General features: G+C 42.5%; 1 protein-coding gene across 1 annotated transcript; it reads left to right on the top strand.

Moving 5' to 3' along the window:
- The first annotated feature begins 23 nt into the window (after positions 1–23).
- Positions 24–2,965, top strand: hoxd3a (homeobox D3a). Its single transcript, XM_037240472.1, has 2 exons — positions 24–546; positions 1,421–2,965. The coding sequence occupies exons 1-2, from the start codon at positions 54–56 to the stop codon at positions 2,161–2,163; spliced, it is 1,236 nt and encodes a 411-aa protein (XP_037096367.1). The 5' UTR covers positions 24–53; the 3' UTR covers positions 2,164–2,965.
- The last annotated feature ends 11,377 nt before the right edge of the window (positions 2,966–14,342 follow it).

Below are 14,342 nucleotides of genomic sequence, written 5' to 3'. Positions count from 1 at the left end.
ATGCCATTGGAGAGACGCTGCCTGCTTGATTGTCTTTGAGCGAGCCAACAAAAATGCAGAAAGCAACATACTACGACAACTCGGGACTCTTCGGGGGTTACACGTACCCCAAGGCTGACTCGTACAACTACGCGCACCAGTCCTACCCCGCGGCAAACATCGACGCGGACTACCAGGGCTCCGTGTGTCCCATCCAGACCCCCTCCGGCAGGCCGCTGACCCTCAAGGAGAGTGACTTAAATGGGGACTGCATGCGGCAAAGCAGCAGCAGTGCTGGCAGCAGCCAAAGCAACAATAGCACCAATAGCAACAGCAGCAGCCAAGCGTCCAATGCCGGGGAGCAGCAGCAGCAACAGCAGCAGCCACAGCAGGCCGGAGCCCCGCTGCCACCCTCGCCCGGATCCAACGGCAACGCGCCCCAGAAGAAGAAGCCTCCGGCGGGGAGCAACAACGCGTCACCCGTCCTGACCAAGCAGATTTTCCCGTGGATGAAGGAGACCCGGCAGAACGCCAAGCAGAAGACGAATAACAACTGCTCAGCTGCTGGTATGATGGAAATGCTTGTGCATATTGTGGCACTCTCGCCAAGTGATAATGCAGGCGAGAGGTGTCAAACGTAATGTAACGGGGGTGGAGGGGGTGGGGGCTGGTGGGCGGATAAGGCCCGTGGCATCATCATCTGGGTCTAATTCATGTTATTTTTTTGCTATACAAATGTGTGCCAAACGTTAACTCCACTTTTAATAACATTGAGATACTAAAAACATTTAACCCCTTTTTCTAATTAAATGAACAATATTCCTTGCATGGAGTGATTGATTTGTTGTCTATCTACTTTTTTTCCAGACAGATACTTTTGCCAGTACCCAATTGTTGACTTATAGATACTGATACCAAGTACCGATACTACTAGTACTTTTTATCTTTTCAAAAAACAGTGAAGAATTATTTTGAATAAAGACGTATATTTCCCACTATAGCGTTGTACCTCAAAAGAAATTAATGACAGTTTTCTTTTATTCTCATTTCTAATTTCTACACTGAAATAAGGCTGGTAGGTAATGAATTTGTTAATAGTTATATTGTTTTTATTTCCATCCCATTCTAAAAGAAAACAGGGCAATATTTCAAATTGACAAAGAAAACCAAGCTTAGTTGATTCTGATTCAGTTACTGGTTTGGTCAGTTACATATCAGGTAATAGGCAAAAGTATTTTCCAAAGAGCAGGTGCTTGCTCATTTGATTTATGTTGATTCATTGTTGCACTCATTTAACCGCACCTATTCACCTATATTGCTATAGAACCTCTACAGCACCTTTATTTTCGCAATAGTGGACTTATTAATACAATGAATTGATTTATGCTTTCACAATCTCCGACTTGGACACACGGTAAAAAATTCATTCTGTTTTTCCCAGGCGAGGTGAGCGACGAAAAGAGTCCGACTGGGCCGGCATCCAAGCGGGTCCGAACTGCGTACACCAGCGCGCAGCTCGTGGAACTGGAGAAGGAGTTCCACTTTAACCGCTACCTCTGCCGCCCACGCAGAGTGGAGATGGCCAACCTGCTGAACCTGACCGAGCGCCAGATCAAGATCTGGTTCCAGAACAGGAGGATGAAGTACAAAAAGGACCAAAAGTCCAAAGGGATCGCGCACTCGCCCCTGGGGCACTCCCCGGACAGAAGCCCGCCGCTCACCGGCGCTAATCACATGGGCTACTCCGGCCAACTGGGTAACTCGCTGGGCTACGACGCACCGTCTCCTCCGCCCTTCGCCAAGCCCCAGCAGAACATGTACGGCTTGGCCGCTTACACGGCCCCGCTGGGCGGCTGCATGCCGCAGCAGAAGCGCTACCAGAACGCCGAGTACGAGCACCACGGCATGCAGAGCGGCGGCACCTTCGCCGGCGCTAACCTGCAGGGCAGCCCCGTGTACGTGGGAGGGAATTTTGTGGATTCCATGCCGGCGTCGGGTCCCGTGTTCAACCTGGGCCACCTTCCCCACCCGTCGTCCACCAGCGTGGACTACAGCTGCGCCGCCCAGATCCCGGGGAACCACCACCACGGACCCTGTGACCCCCACCCCACCTACACGGACCTCACCTCGCACCAAGCCACTCAGGGAAGGATTCAGGAAGCGCCCAAACTCACGCACTTGTAATAGAAGTGTGGATCTGTCTGAGTGTTTGCCAATATTACGTCGCGCTCTTTTTATTACCTCATTCTTCGAATAAGTCCGAGCGAGTCGTTGTGCATTATTATCATCACAGTATTGATATGACGATTATTGTGTATTTTTTTTTCGTTAAGTAATCCTCTCACGTTATTGGACACGTGGGGGTGGATGTCTGAGAGGTCTCGTTTTTTTCCCTAAATATATACATATATAAAGTGCAATGCGCATTTTGGACTGAATATTTGACTTGAAGTAGATGATGAACGTAGAAACTCATCAGTAGTGAGAAGGACTTTTAGTCCCGTTTTTTGTCTCTTTTGTCAGGATCTCATCCTCATCATCGAATTTATTTATTTTCATGATTATTGAATAATCGTTTTCGGGCTCTTATCTATTTATTATTTAATGATTGCACATTATTTATCGTTTATAAGCGAGTATTTATACGTGTTTTTCTTTTTGTAACATTGGACAGATCAGTGCACTTGATGGCAAAACAGGGTTGTTGAAAAAAAAAATCTAATTGTATATCGGGGACAAATGGGGCATTTTATAGTGTATAAGCACCATTACGTGTCCATGGTTAATCTTGTGTGGAATCTTAAGCAAAATCGTAGACTATCGAAGTATCAAATATTGTACACACCAGCATGTCATTTTGGTTTTTCTACTCATTGTCTCCTGTCGTTACTCATCAAATTACCAGACCCCAACGATATTGAAATGTTCTATTTTATTGTGTTGGACATTTTGTAAATAAAGTGCTCAAACTTGACGGTTTTATTTCCACGAGGCGTCGTGTGTTGTTTTCATTGTGAATATGAATAGAATGTCCATGCCTTGTTGAGTTTGCCGACTACCAGGAGGCCAATTGAGCGCCACTGGACTTTGCAAACAAGGAGAAGCGGATCGATACATTAGACACCAGCGTAGCCAACGTATAAAGTGCATTTCTGCGAAATAGAAAAGGCCCCGGAGATTATTGGCGTTTTATTATTTTTTACGACACCGAGCGTCTGATTATTACTAAGAAGAGAATCAGCTCCATCCTTTTATTGATTGGGTGGATTTAAAAAAAAAAATCCAATGTATCGACGCGCAAGAAAGGGAAAGTGCATGCGTGTGCGTGTTTTAATGTGTATGCACGCGTGCACGAAGGGGAAAGAGAGAGGGAGGGAGGGAGCGAGCGAGCAGTTCATCCTTTATTGCTCCTGGAGAGCCATTTCAAAGCTCATTAATCAAAAACTCGTCGCTTTCGACTCCTCGCTGATTCCTCCTCCTCGCCAACAAAGCATCTGCATTCCAAATCCAAGAAACACACTTCAAACCGTGCGGGCTAATCTTGAATGGGGGGAGGCCATAAACACCCTGCGTGCAAGTTGTCCTCTCAAATGTTGCTTTGAATTCATCTACAAATCCGTTCCACCAAGACTAAACATTTGGTTACTGAAGCCACAACTATAGTCATGCTGGGAAATTATCTAAAAGTAAAACAAAAAGTATTATGTATAGTCCATTAAAAAGATATCGTGCAGTGGTTTGCAAACTTTTTTTCACCAAGTGCGACCTCCAAAATATCTTAATGATTAACATAAAACAGTAGTGTAGCAGGCACCAGTCCAGTGTTGATTAAAAAGAAGATAGAATTATACCTAAATAATAATTCTGAAAGATTAAATGCAAAGAAAAGTGATGGCCTACATTTGCAGTCAAATGGATATATATATTTTTTTTTAAAAAAACCAAAAGGCTTAAAGTGAACTTTTAGAGTGTGTACTGTCAGTTATATATGATTCAAAATTCAAAACCAGTATAAATGCGCCATCTAAACAAATCAAAATCTATAAATATAAACCCATCTCGAGGAAAGTGAAGCGCGCCCCGGGCTGGTGCTGTGACCCTGATTGGAGCTCAAGTCGCGCATGCGCAGTGGCTGGAAACTGACACGGTCCTCAGTGCTGTGGCGGCGCCGACATGTCCACGAGCACCCACGAGTAACGTTTGTGTTGATATTCCACGGACTCCAATGATCTCAAGGAGAAATTAAAAGCGACAAAGATGAAATTTGAAGGAGAGAGGAACGCTCAATTGGTCTGCAGGAAGATCTCGCGATACTTCCGGCTACATCCATCTCCATCCAGTCAGGAGGAATCATGTTTGTTTCGCTGAGTGGAATATGGACATACTGCAGAAGTACTTTTAAAACAAACAGTTGCTTGAAAAAATCCTCCATTGACCTTTTTTAATAGACAAAGGCAGTCTTACACTTTTATTTTGCTGCTGGTGACAACGGGAGTTGCGGGTAAGGTTGCTCAAGAACTAATTTACGACTGAAAATGGGACTCGCGGAATGACGCCCCCCCCCCCCCCCCATCGCCACCGCATCAACAAAAGCGACATTGTTTAGGTTTAAAGTAAAGCCCTCTGAAAGTCTTCTTTGCTTTTGGGACTGATGCTGTGCACGAGATTTGAAGCTGAAATCTGAAGCAGGATGGACAAAATGTTCTTGTTTACTCAAATCGTTCATTTTCTTTGAAACATTACCACCCTTACAGTCAAAATGCAATTTAAATGTGAATAATCTAAGATGACCTCAAATCAACTTAAATTCTGTGGCGAAAGTTGTATTATGTATTATATCTCTGGTTGCAATAAAATACTTGAAATACTTGTGTTTTCCATCAGCACTAAAATTGGATACCACAGATGTGATGTACTGATTTGAAAAGCATACATTTATGATGTTGTCAGACTGGAAAGACTGCATACTATAAAAAGAAAACAAGCTTTGAGACACCTGACTACAGCAGCTAACAGTCCAATATTCTGTATCGTGATAACAATAAAAACTGTCATGAAACAAAAACTACTCTATTGGTTTAATCATTCCCATGTGGGCAATATGAAGAGGTTTAGGATCAGACAGTAAGACAAGCATAATATGTTTGTAAAAGGTGAAATTATGGTCTTCCATAAAACCACTTTCCTCCCACATTCCAAAGGTATACAAGATAGATAGACTGATAGAAATAGATTTTTTTTTCTTTTATCTACAATCAACATTTGTACTCTTTGCTGCTTTAGCCATTTTGCACTGAGTTCCCTGAACAGAGATGTGTACTGCTTTCATCATACATTTTGTTCTCTTCCATTACAGGTGGCATGATCCAAAAGCCAAAGGAAAACAAATCCTGTTGGTGAGGATGGTCCCTTCCATCATCTCACTTGAATGAATCTCTTTTCAAATCTTAAGAACCTCACACACAGGCTTGCCCATTCACAAGAAGCTTACACCAAGAGTGGCTGAAGAGTAACTAGCCGAGAAACCTGAACTGATGTCTGCGAGCCTGAAGTGTGGGGATTTACGGCAGCTCTTACGTGCGGCTGATAGATATAATTGTAAGTGAAATAAATGACTCTCTCCCGTGGCTATGATTTAGGAGGGCCTGACCAAGACGCTCCTCTCCTCCTCCCCGGTGAGAGATAACTCGCTGATGGGAGGAAACCCGAAGTAACTCACACATTAGCCACGCCTGTCCTACAAAAGCCTCGCTAGACGCCTTTGCCTAGAATTAGCGCTTGCACTCTTTTGGTGAGGCTCATCCAGATTTCCCTTCCGTATGAAATTATGAGTGAATAAATTGCATCTTCATTTATCTTTGGAAATCCCCTCCTGTGCTCGGTGCGATACTCGGCCGGCTCTCCACGCTTCCCGTAATGACATTAGTCTTCTGCTACACAGCAAAATTGATTGCCCAGGAAAATGAACTTGGCTTCGCTATAAATTACACCTATGGATCATAAGAAATGTGTTATTTTGTTTAAAATAGTAGCTAATATAATTAGAGCTCTAATTCATGGCAAGCTACAAGTGTGCCTATTACAGTAACAGGCTTTGGAATTTAATCTGTCTTCTGGATAAAGAATGATCTCAGGCCGTTTTCATTTGTAATCTAAGACACATTATTTCAATAAAGTAGCCTGCAACTTGACGATACGAGGATGATTGCGGAATGAATAACAATGGTCTTACGTTTCACTCTCAGAGTTAAGAATTCAACCGAGGCAAGAAGTTGAGGGAACTTTTTAAGTGAAGATCAACACTGGATCTGACTTCAGCGGAGACAAAGGGAGAAAAGACTAGAATGAGCAATCCATATTCTAGAAAAAAATGATATGTCGTCAAAGGTGCCATCACCGGATTTCTACACAAGACACTTTTACTATATGCAATTTTTCCCCCTCCACTACATTTTTGTCTTTACCATGTAAAACGAGAGCACAGCAGCATCTTGCAGGGTTAAGTAATTCCGCACCACTGAGGAAGACATTTGATTTCATTTGTAGAGTGTCTAGCAGCGGGCGGAGGTGAGTCCACCTTTGGCTGCGGGAGGAGCAAAGCGGCGCACATATCTAGTGTTTGGAGACACAAAATTGACAATGCATTCATCTTTGAATAATGTAGACGCCCCGAGAATACGGTGGCAGCGGTCCGAGCGCGTCCGCCGAGGGCGTGGGGGCTGTCAGCCGCTGTGGTCGCCATGGCCCTCGCCGCCACAGCATAATGTGGACTCCGGCTCCCCTGGAGTATCAGGGGCTGCCTCGGGCCCCGCATTCCTACCGCGGCGCTCCACTTAATTTACTTTCAGGGAGGAGAGGGTATCATTGCAGAAAAAGGCTGCCAAGTGGGGATCTTGTCGACTGGCTCTCTTGAAAAAATGGACCCAGTGAAAGTGCAGTTTCGAAATGTGGAGGGGCCACACAACAGGAAGTCACATGAATGCTAGATGTGTCATTAGCTAGAAGCAAAGTTGTTGGAAGAAAAACGCTACTTCTTCGATTTCTGGTTGGCTAATTTGCGCGTGAGCGTGAGGTTGAGAACTGTGGCCAACAACAGCTTGTGCATAGATGTGCTCAACTACCGAAAATTGCAACAGTGACTCTCCTTTCCTACATGGGGCAACATCCCGAATGATGAAGGATGGTTAAGACACTATACATTTGTGGGTATCTTTTATATTGCGCCATTCTGATCATTCACTGTAGTCAAACTGCCAATAAAAAATAAAATACATTCACTATACTGCATCATTAGCTGGAACTGCGCAACAACTGAATGTAGAAGCTCTGGGATAATCTTGCTTGCTCGTTTCTATGCGGCAATCAATCAATACGCAACCTGACATAACTCATAATAATAAACCCAATCTAAATTTCAGTGTGTGAAAAGTAATAATAATAACAATAAGTACATCATTTCCATGTAGGCTATTTATTGAACGCGGTGAGTTATTGCGGCAGCCGGAGACGCAAAGATGTATGGTTTGAAAATGGATGCTTGCTGGCAGGCTGACAGTGCTGCTCAGTGAGGCAAAGTGCTAGTAAATTATTTGTCTTCTGCAGTTCTGCCCTAATTCCTCTGGGAAGCGCTGCTATTGTGTTTGCCAAAGAGAATAATGATTAATGGGCTAACAATCAAACTTGAGCATTTTTTTGGGGATGCACTCAAGCCACCGGCCGCAATCTGAATGCGGTCCCCTGAAAGAACTGCACCAATTGTTATCCTTACAGTCCTCAGGGGCCACTTACACATTTTTCTTTTTTTTTTAAACTGAAAATAGTATCACTTAAGCCTTTTCCAACATGAACATTTTTGAGTGTGGAAACACTATGCCCTAACACTAACCCATAGTGGTTTTAATCAATTATGTGTATTTGTCTATCCGGTATATTTCCACTGCTAACCCTCTGGCTTTCACTTCTGATGCATAAAAGTACAATCATCTTTTTCTCAACTTCAGTTGGCTCATTCACAAGCACTCGTCGTCCCCATCTGTTCCCTCTCGGGAGTGTGACACAATGCGTTTCTCTGGCCAAAAGCTTCTCTACGCTGGAGCAGAGGTTCTCCTCAGCCATATTTAAAGGTTACAAGCGGGGTAAATGCCAGCGCCGTTTGCTCACAGTTAATCAGGTCTGGTTTTGCAGATAAAGCAGAGGCAAAACTTTTGGTGTAATGCTCCAAACGCGCCGTCTTAGCTTCCAGGCCTTTTGTCGAGGCGGCTGCATTTCCGCAGGATGCGAGGTAAAGAGCGCGCCTGTCAGAGGACTGTGATTTGTGGCACGGCCGCCCTCGCCAACTGTGAGGCACCGAGGTGTGACCGCAGAGATGGCCGACACCTCCGGCTGCCTCAGGGCCAGGCAGTCAATTATACAATACTGTGCATGGCGAGCGATGACGTGGGCTCGGTAGAGCAAGGGCAAAGAGGGAATGCATTTCAGAGTGGTTTATAGCCACAGTAGCATGTTCATCACAGTCATTTTATTTACATACTATTGTGTCTGACAAAATTGGTTAGCATCATTGCTAATGCACTCCTACAGCTGACAGATTTTCGAAATCAGACAAATAATAGTGCCCCAAAAGTGACAGTTCAACATTTAGACTATTGTTATTGTATAGTTAGCGCTAAAATAATATGAGACGCAAGTACAAGGTATAAAAAGTCCAAAACAAGTTGACCAAAGGTCACATGACCTTCTGGCATTTTGCAACGTCATGCGTGTTTATTGCGACTTAAGAGGCATACATTTTCCCAAAATATTCTAATTCCCGATTGTAGAACTGTTTGATACTAGCATATAGAAAGTGTTTTGAAAAAAAGTGCACCATAAAAGTCTACCTCAGACCAGTGATATTTTGGTCTCCTGAGGATCTCAACTGTTTATGAGGACCATGTGTGGACATCTCCAAGAGGGTCCTTGTTCAAAGCGAGCCGCCACTCCTTTGTGAAACACGTTATCGTGCGCATGCAGATGTGCTTTTTGTTAGAGCCTTGCACCTCATCCATTACCCCGGGCCTGCCAGGGAGATAGCGCAGAATGAATCTATTCAAAAAAGGACCATGACAGAGCAGGCTGCTCAGCTGAACTTTCCATGAACTAGGCTCAACAGCGGGATCCATGCATCACACCATGAAAAAAAAAAAAATGTAATTTCTTGTTGCTGCTCTGGCCCACGTTCCATACAGATTGCTACTATCAACATAGTCTGGCGTCCCCATGTATCAATCTGTCATTGTGATATTTACTTTGAGTACTGACGATCCTTCCTGTGAGAAGCGGGAACTGGCAAGTTTGTGATGGTCTTATCTTGCTGAATCAATGTGTCACTGTGTGGCCCGCTCAGATAGAAGTTAAACCGATCGACTCGCTCGCCAAAGAAATTGCATTTAAAAACACCTCAGTGTGATACATCTATGCCACTGTCAACTACAGTTTAAATACGCTACTTGTTAAAGTTACTGGATGTGAATCATAAATTTGCAGTTGTTTTTGTAAATGGTGTTAAGATGGCTAGCTAGTTATCTAGCCATCTTAATACCATTTACAAAAGCTAGCTAGCTAGATATCTAGATAGCTAGCTAGCTCGGAGATAGTCCATTGCAAGAAATAAGATAGATGAGTCTGCGCAAGTTAAAAAAATTAATTGATTCTACAATTTTGTTATACTACTTACACATTGCATCATAAAAAGAAAGCAATTCTAGAGATGTTCCCAAAACCTTTCTGAATGACAACATTAAATGACAAAATGCATTTCTAGGTCAGCTGGCCGTGTTAAAACAACCTGTACAAAAAATGCACATCAAAAACAAACCATCAACTCAGTGACTATATTTACACTCAAGAACTTCAGAGAAAAGCAATGCTGACAATGCATGACAAGTCCTGCTGCCATTCTGCACTGCAAGTGCTCCAGGCCACAACTGGGACAAAAGCAACAACACATCAGACGCGAAAAGACTGGAGGGATGCTCATTGCTCACTTGTAAACACAAGCAACTATTTGTTTACTCCAATTACAAAAGGATGCATTCAAGACTTTTGGAAAACTTCTAATATAGAGGTCGTCAAAGCTTTTAAAACCGACAGCTACTTTCTTGGTCCTGAATAATACCAAATGTAACCAGTTATGCACACACATACGAAATAACAAATTTTGCTCCAACTACTTATAAATTTAGTCAGAAAAATCAGAAAAGTCAGTTGCATTCAAAATACATTACTATGGACACCACGGCGGGTGAAGGTATTCATTTCTGTCATCATCCATCATGTGAGTGAAGGATTTTACATGCTACATTCCAAAACAGTGCCTGATTCAAACCAGCAATCAACAAGTTTCATACAAACATTTTACAAAACATTTGCTGTCACATCTCAATGAACGATCTCAACAATAAGCACAATAAATCAACAACCAACAAGCAAACAAACAAATGAAAATGAGCAAACTCACCAAAAAAGACACTTCATGTCGGAAAAGGAAATGCATCTTGGCTGAAGCCCAAGAAGGTAGAATTCATAGGAAATATAAAAATAAGTCCATAAAAAAAAAGCATTAAAGATTGCATTCACATAATGAAGTCACCAGTTATAGAACATATTTAAAAAAAAAAAGAAGTCAGCAGGTTGTTCCTGCCTCTTTTACTTTTGGTTCACAGGTGAGTTTGACGTCATTAGATCAACCAATCAAAGCTCCTTATTCGACGATCAGAGAAATTGCTGCACTACTCTTGACTTGTGTTTGCTTTGCCGTTCTCGAAGGTGAAAGTCACTCTAAATGGGCCACTTTCTCCGAAAATGAACCTTATACAGACCTCGGAACTTTATTTTGAAGTAACTGGTCTTATTGAGTGTAAATGCTAAGTCTGATTTCACTGACTGTAATTGAGAATGAAGTGTTGTGTCATTAAAAAACGCTCATTTGCATAAAAATAAATCCAGTGGCTGTGGAGAGAAATGGAACTTTTCATGCAACAAACCAGGGAGTGGTGTCACATCCTCGCAATGTGCTGAGCCAGCAAAACGCTCGCTTTATTTGCACTGCAAATGTCACCTTTTCACTTTCCCTTTTCGTTCACCTCCAAAGGCAGCAAAGCAATAATGCAAAAAGTATTACATTTCATTAATAAAAATGTCACATTTAAAAGCAAACGGAATTCCGTGTTTATTTGCGTGAACTAATTGCTGAATTTGACGCTCTATGAACCTATTTTAAAGGTTTGAAAGTAAGTGTGTATATATATATATATATATATATATATATATATATATATATATATATATATAGTTTATATATATATATAGTTAAAAAAAAAAAACACGACAGGTCAACGTCATTTGGTCAATACGGGGTGACAGAAATGGTCCAATAGGAAAAGAGAGTTCACCTGCAAACCGGAAGTGGAAGACGTCTTTTCTATTCGTTCTGTGTGTGGGCTTTTAAAGTATTTAAAAGTATATTTCACGGTTTATATGTTACATTTTGGACCTTGGCCCACTTTGGTATTTCTATTTCAACTATGAACGTGTCTTCACGGGTAAGTTTGCTCCGTTTTATCTGTTTGTTGCCTGGTTATTTCGAGAGAAACGGCTAATTGAAATCGTTATTGATGTCTTGTAATAGTTGTTTTTGTAATGTATTGTATTCAGAAGGGGGTTCTATTTACATTTAACGTCACTTTTATTCAGCCATCTGTTAAGTGACTGAATCTGTCGCTGCTCTTTACTAAATGCACATTTTGATTGGATGAAAGTGACGTAGGTGCTTAAGTAAGACAAAAACTCTTATTCAAACCGAAAATGTCTATTAAAATGACTCTGTCAAATTTCATGTGATTGTTGATTACAAGAAATGCAAGTGGAAAATGTATAGAAAATGTGGTAGCGTTTGTACATTGGTGTGCCTTTAAGAGGCGGGCCTTGCTGGGCTGGCATACGACATAGGTGAGTTTTTGTGTGAGTTTATGTGTTTCAATAAACAGCAGAAAAGTTTAAAATAATACGATATAACAGGTCAAACAACGAAATTTTCTTGTAGCTTTCCTCCTAGCTAAGCGTTATTGTTTGGAGTGAATCTAATTTTAGTTATTTTTCTCCAGGTCGAGACAGACCACTGTGTCTTTCTGCAAGAGACATTTAAGATTACGCCGTAGGCCAGAGATGACAAGGAAATATGATCACGTAGAAGTTTCTTCTTCTTGCTCGTTTTAAGACACAAGAGGGTCAACGTGTGCGCACGGTTGAAGGGCACGGATTTGCTGCAAGTGGTTGAAGAAGCTAGTAGGAGTTGACATGATGAATTGGGAGATGCTGTTGGTTGTGGTGTCCTTTTGAAGTGCATCACTTGTGTCTGAGTGCTTTGTTATGCACAGTAGCTCCAGGCTAGCCCGCTTCCTTCATTTTCATTTAGTCCCGGGAAGAAGAAGAAAGCGGGTGGAATGTCGGAACACGGCTGTCCGGCTCTCCGTGTTTCGAAGGGACGCCCGCATGCGTTCTCGTTTCTCTTTAACTCAGAGCACATGGGGGGGAAATTATAATTAATCTGTTAATGACAGTCGGTGCTGTCATAAGCTCGGGGAGTGCATAATAAATTGCCGTAATAAAAATTAAGATTGCATGCATCATTGAGGCCTTCGGAGGGTTTGTTTAATGTAGTTGGGAAGAAAAAAAAAAAAAAAAACGGTCACAGCCGACGTGACGTCCAGCGCTTCGGCGGGAGAATGCTAATTTCTGAATGACACTTAACCTGCTGCAGCTCAAGCACAGCTGAGGGAGGTTCACGGGGAACCTAATGAGTTTTTCTGCATCCCATTTTGAAACTCACTCAACTGGATGGCCTGCTTTGTATCCAGAAGGCAAGAAGGATAATAAGAAAAACTTTGCTTGGGCGATACTGATGACTTGGTCCTTTAAAATAACCTGTTCCCGTTTTTATTGAAGGTGAATATATTTTCCAGTTACTGGACTGGCGCAATCTATTTTTATTAGCGCTATGTTGCCCAGCCCTTTGAAAATTTAATAGTTGCTGATGTTTTTGGGGACACAAGAGTTGTCGCTTTGGAGTTGAGCCTGAAGGCAGGCTGCTTGCTATATTTCAATTGTAGCCTGACACCAGTTGACACAAAATAGTTGGCCAGGTCACCTTACAAAAACATCTCTCTCTCTCGCGCTGGGTGAACAATGACAGATAGACAGATAGATATTTTGTTGACAGACAGTCCACAGCACGCTAAATGAGTCCAAGCTTGGCGAGGAAGATTTAGTCGTGAACTTTCAAATGACAACATCCCCTTCCTGTCTCGCAGTTCAACTTGGCAAGAGTCTCTTTTGTGTCAGACAGATTGCAGTCGGGTATAAATCAAGAACAATGTCCGATCAAGCTTTGAACAGGGATTTGTTTTGCATTACACTTGAAGATTGGCTAACCTAAAAAAAAATAAAAAGCAACACACATTGATCGGTGTTGAGTGGCTTGAAGTTCAGCGATCTACTTTGATGAGCTACGTCTTATATTGTGACTCACCCGCATTCCATAAAAGACTGCGACGGGGCTCTGGTATTTCAAATGCCGCGAAACATAATATGAATGTTGGACATACAAGGCGGCAGTGATGAATGGGTGTGGGTAGAAAAGGTGTCAGTGTTGCTTACAGGTCAACTGCCTTGTGTGATGGCCTGACAGCGCTTTGCACTTCTTCAAAATAATTTCAAGTAAAAGGCTGCAAAGGTATTAATTGAAGAAAAAAAAAATGGGGCAAAAATTCAACAAAACACCTACCAAGTTTATTTAAAACAACTACATAGCTTCTTTTAGCCAAGTCCATTTAGCTCCTTTTCAGCATCAAAAGTTTCCACAAAGGACACAAATAGGCAACGTACATTAAACATTAGAGCAAAACAGCTTTTCACCGCCCCAATGGACCGTTCACTTTTTCATACATTTAGGGAAAATATAATCATTCTTTTTAATTACTGCTCCTAGGCACTCTATTAAAATTGTAATTCACCTCATCCACCTCGATTGATCTGTTCACAGTGGGTGGCTGTGGTGAAATGCACTGTATAATATTCACGCCGCTCCGCCCCGGTTGTGCTGCGTGTCAGAAGGCATCTCGCGGCGAATCCCTCAGCCACCTCGCGGCGCAGCCTGTGGAACTGATGAGGTGAAGAGCATCGCTCTGCGGCTCCGTGCTAGTAATCACGGGACTGAAGAAACACATACATCATCTGCCACACGGTTTGGCGTGGCGAGAGAAAGGCCTTCGCATCACCTAAGATGTCGGACAAATGACGGCCACGCGTGTTTTGTCTCCTCGCCG

This window comes from Syngnathus acus, chromosome 21 (assembly GCF_901709675.1).
Source record: "Syngnathus acus chromosome 21, fSynAcu1.2, whole genome shotgun sequence".
NCBI classification, from domain to species: Eukaryota; Metazoa; Chordata; class Actinopteri; order Syngnathiformes; family Syngnathidae; genus Syngnathus; species Syngnathus acus.
The sequence above is the reverse complement of the archived record's forward strand: the minus strand, read 5'-3'. Positions and strand labels throughout refer to the sequence as shown.